The sequence below is a fragment of the Phaseolus vulgaris genome, chromosome 1, assembly GCF_051622355.1.
Source record: "Phaseolus vulgaris cultivar YP4 chromosome 1, ASM5162235v1, whole genome shotgun sequence".
Lineage (NCBI taxonomy): Eukaryota > Viridiplantae > Streptophyta > Magnoliopsida > Fabales > Fabaceae > Phaseolus > Phaseolus vulgaris.
This window is the reverse complement of record NC_143498.1, coordinates 3317350-3328377: the sequence shown is the minus strand read 5'-3', so window position 1 is coordinate 3328377 and position 11028 is coordinate 3317350. Positions and strand designations below refer to the sequence as shown.

Below are 11028 nucleotides of genomic sequence, written 5' to 3'. Positions count from 1 at the left end.
CATCAAACGCTACATCCTAAAAAGAATGCAGTACATCATGATATGCAACTCTATCTTGAACTATAGTTACTTTCTTTTGGAATCACTACCAACAATCCATGTTCAATCAATGCATGAACTTGATCCTAATAATTGGCTTTCTGAAAACATGTGAGATTCTTCTTGGTGTCAATCTTATTCATTTTAATCATTTTCTTAATATGACAAAAACCATATTTGACATCAACTTACTTTGTCTTACCATGTTGTACATTATCCTTGGATAAACATACTACATTCAGATTATCATAAAAGATAGTTGTCTTTCCTAAACATACTTGAGATCGCCCATTAGACCATTTAACTAGATTTCCTCGTTAGTCGACTTTGTTGTTATCATATACTTTGTCTCTGTTGTTGACAAAGTCACTATTGTTTGAAGAGTGACTTTCCAACTAATCATGGACCCACCAATTGTAAATGCATAGCTTGTGATGGACCATTAATGTCCAAGTCCACAATAAAGTAAGAGTCAAAGAACCTCTTGTCTTTTTAAATTTTTTGAATTTCTTGTCTTTCTTAAAGACCATCAACCTTGAAGACAATGCATCATCAACATTCTCGAATAGTTTAAGTCATAACTCCTTTGTATAAAGATTAGACTTAACCTCTTCAAGCATAATGATATCCTTCTTTGCACAAAAAATACTCACCAAGTCCTTGTAGGATAACAAAAGTGAGACTATCTTCTACCTTGATGTTGATGTCTCAGCTCCATAAAGATTGCATTAAGCTTAATAAAATGAGCTTTGAATGACCCATCTTCCTTCATACAAAACCTGAAAAACTCATTGTTCAATATAAACTTGTTTCATATAGATTTTGTCATAAACAACTTATCCAACTTCAACCACAATATTGAAGACTTTTCCTTCGCAACCTCATAAAGATATTTCTTTGAAATAGTAGTGGAAGGATTATTGAATGAGCTTTATACTCAATGTGGTCTAAAATTTATAGATATTTTCTAATACTTGTTTGTTGTGTACGTATTGTAAAAACGAATATAGAGAACAACGAAAAAAATAACACAATATTGATGACAAATCACACAAATAAGATATGACAAAAAAAGTCTACAATAAACATATCAATTTAAAAATCATTTTGAAAAAAAAAACTATTAACTAAGAATACATTGACAAGAGGAGCAATAATGCTAAAATGAAATGTAATAGAATAACAATTACACAACGTAAAATATGAGATTAAAATATATTTTTCACATGTGATATGTTCTATAAAATATGACAATAATATAAGTGAGCGAATATATTACTCCTTATTTGTCTTTCTTAAATTTATATAAATTACTTTTTTCGTCGATATTTTTTTTTATTGTTTGTAATAATAAGCCAATTGATATATTTTAAAAATTAATAAACTAAAATTTTACGAAAATATAATAAATTCATTAATAAAACAACTTTTATCTCCATCAAGCAATTTTTTTTTTCACACAACCATTATATCTTCTGAGAATGAGGTTTAAACTAAACATCTAGAACACAAATTACCCAAGAAAACATTTTTCATTGACAAAAAGTATTGATTAAACTCAATAAGAATAACCCAATCAAATTTATAAGTGATTTAAACAATATAATTTGGAGTTAATTACCACAAATTTCAAATTATAATATTTATTGTAAGGTAGCCTCTTTTCTTCCACGGGATTGCAAGCGACCAATTACAATATTCATCAATGTCATAATAAACTAAAGTAGTAACTTTAAAATAAACCCCACATCATATCTATATACTGCCAAGTCATAGATAAAAGAAAACAAAATATTAAAACAAATAAATTTTAAATTTAATATAGTTTTATTTAGACAATTTGAATTCGAGGTGATAAATTAAGTTAGATAAATCTTGTATTAATATACACTTACATGATTATAAAATATGTAGTGATAAATATATATATATATATATATATATATATATATTGAATTTTATTATGATATTCGACATGAACACAGACGCAGCCTAAAAAGGCGAAAATAGAAAAGGCGAATTCCGCGCTGAAAAAGAAAATAGAAAGCGAAGGAAGGAAGAAGAAAAGAGGAATAGACGAGGAAGGAGGGCGGAGAGAAGAAAAGTTCGTATGCGTCATGACAACCGTTAAGTTACGGGTAACCCTCTATGACGTGGCTTTATCCCAGCCCTCCGATCATTCCCCATCCAAACACAGTCAAATTTCTCCACTTCCCCATTCCTCTCCCTTCTTCTTTTCTCTCCCTCTCATACAAATCTCATTCTGAATCTCGCGCCGTTTCTCTCTCCTCGCGTCGTTTCGCTTTCTCGCTGTCGCAGATCCGAACACTTGCATTTCCAGCTCAACCGATTCGTCAACCTTCCTGTTCGATTCCTGAGTTGCAGCTATTTCATTTGATTTCATTTTTGATTTTATTTTATTAGAGTGTTCCGTAAGTTTCGAGTAGTGTGAATGTTCGTTCATGCATGAGTGCTTCTGAACGGTTCCTTGCGAATTCGATGGAGACTGTGATGGGCTCTGCCGTCGTCAATTTCGTGAACACGACGTTGAATTGGGTGATGTTCGCGTTGGATGCACCTTCTGCGCGAGCTGTGGTTTTCGGAGTCCATATCGGCGGTAGTTTTTCATTTTCTGGACTTAGATTTATCTTTATTTTCTGTTTCAATTGATGATTGTGAATGTAATTAGTTAGTTAGTTGGTTAATCGATCGATTGATTTCCTCCGTTTTAACCTTGTGTTTGAAGGCCATTTATTCATCGAAGTTTTTCTGCTGGTGGTCATACTTTTCTTGCTTTCGCAGAAAAGTTACAAGCCTCCTAAAAGGCCATTGACAAACAAGGTTAGTTCAATATTACTATTTATCTATCTTTGTGAGAGAGTGAGTGAGTGAATTTTTTATTTATTTGTTTTGTTACATATTCAAGGTTTTAGTTATTTGTTGAATAATGTGATGTAGGGCTGGCACACGGTTGTGTACACTTTTATGTGAAAATGAAGTTGACATTTGGTTTGTTGTCGATTTTTTTCCTGATACAATGACTTTTATTTTTCCTATTTCTTCGAATTTAAGCGCTTCACCTTTAGATTGCATGCATTGTTAGTATATACTAGGCAGCTGAAACGTGGTGTTTGTTAATAATGTTTAGATTTTAAAAGCTGTTCGATGTAAGGAGAATATTGGACATTCAGTTATTGTGATTTTTAGTTGGTCTAGGGACCTGACATGGGGGCATATATAATATATTATTATTCTTTATGAGGATTTGAAAATTTCAAGATAGATTAATCTTTGGAGTTCCTACGGATGGAAATATGCTCTTCAGACATGCAATTCAGTTATGTTTTTTTTCATCCCTGGTGCTTACTTGGAACTACTCTGATATTTATTTTTCGTTTTTATTTGCCTTCAAGTAGTTTTGAGAGATTCAATACGTGATAGATTTCAGTTTGTGAAGCATGATTGTACAATAGCAGCTCGCTTTATGATAGATTTGGACTTGCTTTTTGGATGATTGTTTATGCTGTTAAAATTTTTAGAAACATATCTCAGAGTGGACGCTGACAAAGTTGTATGTTAAATAATTTTCATGTCTGTGCTGAAATTGTATGGTTGGAGGTCTTTTTTTCTGATTATTGTGTGGAATATCTGAAGTTACTGTTGTTTTCTAAAGAACATAATTACCATATTCTTTTGAAGGAATACTTATGACTGAAATCTGTTTTAGAGTGTATGTATAGTAATTTAGGCTACTATTATAACTGTAATCAGTTACCTGTTACTATTTGACAGATTTAGTTTGTTACTGTCATTGACCTTTGTTCCCAGCTCTATGAATAGTGCCTTTCTGTAATCTTTGTAGTATCAATAAAATACTTTTTCAGTTTCCTCTCTCTGTCTCTCTCTCTATATATATATGTATATGTATATGTTTCCGACAATATGTAGCATATTGTTCCAAAGCAATCTGAGATTCATCATGTTATTGTATTATGCCATTTTTTTATGCTTATTATTTGCAGGAAATTGACGAATTATGTGATGAATGGGTTCCAGAACCCCTTATTCCTTCTCTTAACAAAGAGTTGCATTATGAACCACCAGTGCTGGAGAGGTGATTTCTTTTCTTTGGTTGTGGCACCCTTGTTTTTTTTTTTTAACTTTTATTGTCTTAAACATTTTAAGATTAAATCCTGAAATTATGTTTTATGCTTGTCAACTTCACTGCTATGGTTACATTTTTCTTGACTTAGATTCATGAAATTTTCGTGGGAGAGTTCTAGGGACTTTGGTAGGATTTCCACCTAGTTAGTTGTGACGTAGTGATCTTGGGTTATAGAAGCAGAGACAGCCCTACCCAAACAGAACTATAATGGGAGCCTTGTGCACTGGATAAACCTTCTAGATGCATAAGTTCTTGCCTTTTTCTAAGATAAAATAATGTCCTTTTTTATGCAGTGCTGCTGGGCCACACACCGTAATCAAAGGCAAAGAAGTTATCAATTTTGCTTCAGCAAACTATCTTGGGTTTATAGGTCATCCAAAGCTACTTGTAAGGAAATGGTCTCCATCCATGATAATTCTTTTTTTTGGGCACTGGGTTGATGTTGTTAAATTATATTTACTTCTTCTTGTAGGACTCGTGTTCTTCTTCTTTAGCAAAATATGGTGTTGGTTCTTGTGGTCCTCGTGGGTTTTATGGGACAATTGGTAAGACTCAGTCTTAAAGTTTTTTTGTTGTTGAGGAAATGCTTCTATTTTTATTATAATTTTTCTTTGTGTAGATGTCCACCTTGATTGTGAAGCAAGAATAGCGAAATTTTTAGGAACCCCTGATTCAATTCTCTACTCTTACGGACTTTCAACCATGTTCAGTGCAATTCCTGCTTTCTCTAAAAAAGGAGATATAATTGTAGCGTAAGTATGCTTAAGTTTGTCTTTGAAAAGATTGTATGCTGTAATATTTCAGTTTTTCATCTATTTTATTTCTCATGACATTTATTTATACTTTTAGTGGCCGTTGACATCACAAAGTTGTTTTCTTTGGCTTTATCTCATTGCTTTTGTTTGTAAATTAGAATGGTATAAAGAACAAACTGAGACACTTCTTCGTTCAGTTGCTCACTTGGTATGGTTGATTAGCAGAGGCTGTGTTATTGCAAATTATGTTTTGTAAGTTTTTATGTTTTACAGGGATGAGGGAGTTCACTGGGGAATACAGAATGGCCTTCATCTTTCTCGAAGCACAGTAGTGTATTTTAAGCACAATGACATGGACTCTTTAAGAGAAACGCTAGAGAACATTACTGTCAAATATAAGCGGACCAAGAATTTGAGGCGATATATTGTTGTTGAAGCTGTCTACCAGGTAAATCTTGTCTATCATGTGTGCGGTAGATTAGCTTTTCACTTTTACATCATGTTTCCAAAGAAGTTCTCACATCACAAGATTCACAACCTTCAGCTTTAAAAGAAATAGCCGTTTGAAACTTTGAATTGCTTCTTGCTTCTTGCAATTGATGATATTGGTAACTTTATCTGTATGAACTTCCAGTGCTGCTGAGATAGAAGGGTTAATCAACAAATGCAATTTGAAAATAATTATGAAGGATTAAAATTTGACAAAAAACTTCCAGCCTTAGAGTGGCAGTCTGATGGGAACTGATAGTTAAGAGCACTTATGAAAGTTATTACATGTGTACAATTAAGTGCTTCAGAAAACTGTTCGAATTAGAAACTATAGGATGACACTTAAGTGTAGAAATAACTGTTGGTAGTGTAGGTTTTATGTGTACAAAATAACTGCTGTTGCCTGGCTGTTATTTATTTGAAGTATAAATTTGATAGTAGGCTGTATAATTAGGAGTGTGAAGTTATTTGTAGTTTCTGGACAGAGAATACTCTATGCTGGACATATTTGTCTTTGGGACAAGTGTAATGTTGTATTGTGTGCTGAGACTTTTTGTCTGGTACAACGAATGTTGTGCTGTATTGTGTTTGATTTCACTGTTCAATATTATATTTTATTACTTTTACCAATTGGTTTTCTGCAAGTTTGGTTCAATCCAACATATTAAAAGAAGAGAATTTGTGTGACCTGTGAAGAAGACCATGATGTGTGACCGAGAGGCTAGATGAATTGAAAGAGAATCTAGAAGTTGAAAGCCAGTATTGAGTCGCAGGTAGAGGAGAGTTTGGACAAAAAAATGGCAAATTGTTTGAGAGGGTTTTGTTGGAGATGAGAAAATTATGGGAAAGTCTGGAGAAGAGGAGCAAGGCAGGTCATTGGACAGGGAAGAGGAGAAAGTATCAGACTCAAGTACTCAACCAATCATGACATAAACGAGCACTTATGACAGTTAAGAAGGTGGAATTGACATCTTTCAATGGAGATTACGATAATGGGTGGATTGCTAGGGCAGAAACTTATTTTGAAGTTCAGAATATTAGTGAAGATGGAATTAGCATAGTTAAGCATGCATGGTTCTACTGTTCATTGGTTTAATCTATTGAGAGAAACAAAAGATGGACTTACATGGGAGCAGAATTGGGAAATGGTGACATGGTGGGGGTGGTAGTATGAAAATCCTTTCCAAGAATTGACCAAGTTAAAACAGGAGAGATCCATGGAGTAGTTTAGTGAATATTTTTTGGTTTCTCTCATCACATTTCTCGAACAGAATTGGGAAATGATGTGTGGTCGAGTACATGCAATTCCTTATATCAATTCTATAGAAGGCATGGTGGCCTACTCTTAAATGCTTAAGTTGTTCATGTGAAGGGTAATGATTGGTTTATATCGTAAGAAATAATTTTGTAGTTATGGCTAACCAACCTTTCTGCAATATTTTTTCATAACTTTTGGTTATTCATATTGTTTTCATAAGCGCCAATTGTACTAGTGCTTGTAAGCTTGGGGTGTTTTCACCTTCCAAACCAGTTTTATGGGATTGAGTTAGGCCTTAAGTCCAACCTCAAAAGAGTTACTTTTTCTGTACTAACATTTGTCTATACACATAGGCCTTACATTTTTGTGTAAACAAGAATTGCTCAACTGATAACTGTTACTATCCTTTTCATTGTAATGTTTTTCAGAATTCTGGCCAAATAGTACCCTTGGACGAGATCGTTAAATTGAAGGAAAAATATCGATTTCGTGTTTTGCTGGATGAGAGCAACTCATTGGGTGTGCTTGGAAGTTCCGGAAGAGGTCTCACTGAACATTGTGGAGTTCCGGTATGTTTTGAATTTCTTTGTTGAGAGATGGTTGCATGTGCTCACACTAAATGCAAGTGTCATTTATTCAAAACTGTATTGCTGTTTGTGATTTGTGGTTACACGCTGTAGGTTGAGAAGATAGACATTGTAACTGCTGCTATGGGACATGCATTGGCCACAGAAGGAGGATTCTGCACTGGAAGTGCAAGAGTTATAGATCACCAAGTATGGAAGTGTCATGTGATATATAACCAATAACCATTTACAAGTAAAGTGTTAGGTTTCTTAGTATACAAAAAAAGAATTATAAATGTGGAAATTTAAGAATTTGTTCTCAAGGATCTTTTTTGTTTACTTTGCATCATTTATTCCTTAATTTATAGACGTGAACTAAAACAGTTGCTTGATGGAGAGGTGTGCTGTCACTATATGATGACAATTGTTTCTCATCTGCATTTCATGCTCTAATATGCATGTTTTTTACCCTGGCAGCGATTGAGTAGCTCTGGTTACGTCTTTTCTGCTTCTTTGCCTCCTTATCTTGCAAGCGCTGCAATTGCAGCTATTGATATCCTGGAGGAAAATCCCACTCTGATAACAAAGCTGAAGAACAATATTTCTTTGTTAAGGAAAGGTGGGGCTTTGATTTCAGTACCCGTTTCCTAAGTGTGGTCCTATTTGGCTTGTGCACGATTCCTGACAGTTTGAATTGATGTTTATTTGCATTTGTTCTCACCAATGAAAACAAGGATTCTATTTAATCATTTTGGTTAAGCAGTGATGATTTTATGTACACTGGCCAATGCAGAATTGTCAAAAATATCGGGCATCACAATTGCAAGTAATCCAGAGTCACCTATTGTTTATTTGAGATTAGAGAAATCAACAGGTTCCGTGAAAGATGACCTGCGTCTGCTTGAAAATATCGCGGAACGGGTGAGGAATGATGCTTGGTAATGTTAAATTTCTTGGTTTCAATTTTAATTGTACTTAATGTTGTGCATTTGCAGGTTTTGAAAGAAGAATCTGTATTTGTGGTTGTTTCCAAAAGATCAACATTGGATAAATGCCGTTTGCCTGTAGGAATTAGATTGTTTGTTTCTGCAGGGCATTCAGAGTCTGATGTGCTCAAGGCATCCGAATCATTGAAGAGGGTTACAGCATCAGTCCTGGGTGGTTAAAATTGAACACTCTACAACTTTCTTCTGCATCTTATGTACCAAAACATAAGTTCTATTCCTATGATTAGGTGAGCAATTTTGAAATCCAGGCGATAGAGGAAGTCCTGTAGTTCGTAATTTGTGTAGTATTTTCTGTTTTAATTCAGGGTAACAGTCTTTTGTGCGTGTTCTCATTGGTTGTCTAAAGTGGTAGAATAAGGATTTAATATTACAATATTATCATCATTTATAGTTAACCTTTTGTTCTATTCGTAATCTCTTATTTCCAATCCAATCTGCTTATATTTCTAACTGCACTTAACCACCAATTTTAACCTATTAATTATTGAGAGATTGAGACTAATCATTACTCTACAATATTGGAACATTTTAAGATTTAAAACATACTGTTAACAATCTAGAAGAGTCAAAGGTAGTTCTGTGTTGAATGTTCGTGAGTGACGGTGCTAATACTGCATCAGCCACATCTTTACATAAGATTGCGCTGTCATACCATTGTTTTTATTCCAACTAATTGAACAAGAATAACTGTTCTGGATCTGAACAATAAGTTGCACATCTAATTTGGGTTGACCCAACAAGTGTAAAGTACATCTCGGGGGATTATGCTTTCACCAAAGATGTTCGCAGCAAAACCTAATAAATAAGCCACTCAAGCAACATAAGGTATGACATTTCCTCTATATACTAGTATTCTGTTGGGATAAATACTATTTTTTAGCATTTGCAGCTACAACCAGTGGAGCAACAATGAGCTTCATTGTTTGTGCTCGGCATCAATATTATTGGTTGGGAGAAAAACAATATGAACGGAAATGAAAAATGTTAAGCAAGGAGAATAGAAGAAAAATTAAAACGACTTCTTCACAAGAAGTACACTCTTTTTTCTCATATACTGGAAACAATTTAAAGAGCCACTGAGATTATGTAATGGTATATACTGATTCAGATCATATAGTTTATTCAAGTGAAGGTTTTCTGATTGGGCTGTGGCTAACGAAAAATTTAGGTGATTCGTTTTTCTAAAAAGATTTAAAACTGCACTGATATTATAAGTTTTTACATTGTTTTTTATTCTTTTTGCATTAGTTCTTCATTTCAGTGAAGGAAATCACTATTCATCACGTAGAAGTTCCTTGAAGTGTGTCACGCATGCTCAAATAATTATTTTGTGGTAGTTCCTCAGACATTGGATACGGGGTTAAATCAAAATCCTTAATAACTGGGATACTAAGAATAAATGACCTTGAAAAACTTTTATAAGGTCGTACGTTGATGTTACGCACACCAGAAAGAAATATAAAACAGTTATCCACTTAATTACATCAACTTATATAGTGATAACGAACCTTTACACTATAAGAAAATTATTAATTATAAACCAATTTTAGAAACAACAATCAATTAATCACTAAATTAATTAAAGACTGAAAATATTATTGATATTTAAAGTAATTTTATTATGAATAAATAATTTTTAAATTAGTATTATCAATTTATATACTAATTTATTGATAGTTAAAATTTTCATAGTTAATTAGATATTAAATTAAAAATTATTTTAATACTAATAATTTATTTTGTTTTTAAAATAATATTTAATTTAGTCAATTAATAATTAATTGTTTTTTTTTTTTAATATTAGTTTTTATTTAATAATTTTCTTAAAATACAAATGGTGAACTGTAAAGAGAGATTGAGTTGTGATTAATAAAGTTGTTAACAAAAGCATAGCATGAACATGAGAAAATAATATAAGAGTGATCACATAATTAAGGTAGGGAACTTTGTGGGATTTGATTGGTTATCTCGTAGACAGAGTTATGAAACTAACCATTGATTGACACATCGTAGTTCATTTCCACTTACGACCAATCATTGTTGGCTAAGGCAGGGGGCTGATAAAACATGGCACCCACGTAGGTATGGCCATCAAAATAATGGATTGTGATTTTTTACATTTCAGATATATGATTTTGATTTTTAGAAGATTATACTTTTACTTTTTAATTTCAAACATACCTTTTCTTTTCTCAACTATTTCTTAATTGCTTCCCTTCTTCGGTGCTTCTGTGACGTGCTTCCTACAAACTCATACTTAGGGGAGATCATCATCTTTGACTTCATTAAATGCACCACACCACAACTTTCTCATTCCTTTCTGTAATTTAATGGCAACGTTTGTAAAACAATTCTTATATTAATTTTTTTTAAAAAGCTTATTTTTAACAAATTAATTTTGACTTATTAAATAAGTTTTTTAAACATTTTCTCATAAAATTAACTTATAAAGTGAGATAATGAAATACCTTCTTCACTCCGAGGCTATTAACTCGTGTATGAAAATATATGTTATGGATGTTCCGATATCGTTAGGATAGACTTTAAATTTATCTGATATCATGTTAAGAGGTGGACTTTGAGTATAATTCAACCTCATAAAATCGATTAAGAAATTGACTTTAAGTCTAACTCAACCTAATAAAAATGACTTATAAGATAAAATTTACATTTATTTATAAAAAATAAAATATCTTAATCGAGGAATCTAAATTAAAAATTTATGCATAGAGATGTGTCTAGTTAAGCA

At 32.8% G+C, this 11028-nt stretch overlaps 1 protein-coding gene across 2 annotated transcripts; it reads left to right on the top strand.

Annotated features, from left to right (window-relative positions):
• Window positions 1-1999: 1999 nt before the first annotated feature.
• LCB1 (long-chain base1) lies at window positions 2000-8686 on the top strand. 2 transcript variants are annotated; one of them, XM_068619690.2, is made up of 12 exons: window positions 2000-2656; window positions 2786-2880; window positions 4062-4153; window positions 4498-4591; window positions 4677-4749; window positions 4824-4956; window positions 5233-5407; window positions 7135-7275; window positions 7387-7482; window positions 7750-7891; window positions 8066-8193; window positions 8268-8686. In XM_068619690.2, exons 1-12 carry the CDS (start codon window positions 2506-2508, stop codon window positions 8436-8438), a joined length of 1491 nt encoding a protein of 496 aa, XP_068475791.1. In that variant the 5' UTR covers window positions 2000-2505; the 3' UTR covers window positions 8439-8686. The 2 variants fall into 2 exon arrangements, 1 of the variants encoding a protein (XP_068475791.1); XR_011081819.2 differs by having other exon boundaries at window positions 2003-2656; window positions 7387-7525.
• Window positions 8687-11028: the final 2342 nt, after the last annotated feature.

Bases quoted from the DNA above. Each gene is read 5' to 3' on its own strand.
- LCB1 (XM_068619690.2), top strand. From the start codon at position 2,506: ATGAGTGCTTCTGAACGGTTCCTTGCGAATTCGATGGAGACTGTGATG. The intron at 4,154-4,497 runs GTGATTTCTTTT...TTTTTTATGCAG, and splicing joins GAACCACCAGTGCTGGAGAG to TGCTGCTGGGCCACACACCG. The intron at 7,483-7,749 runs GTATGGAAGTGT...TTACCCTGGCAG, and splicing joins CAAGAGTTATAGATCACCAA to CGATTGAGTAGCTCTGGTTA.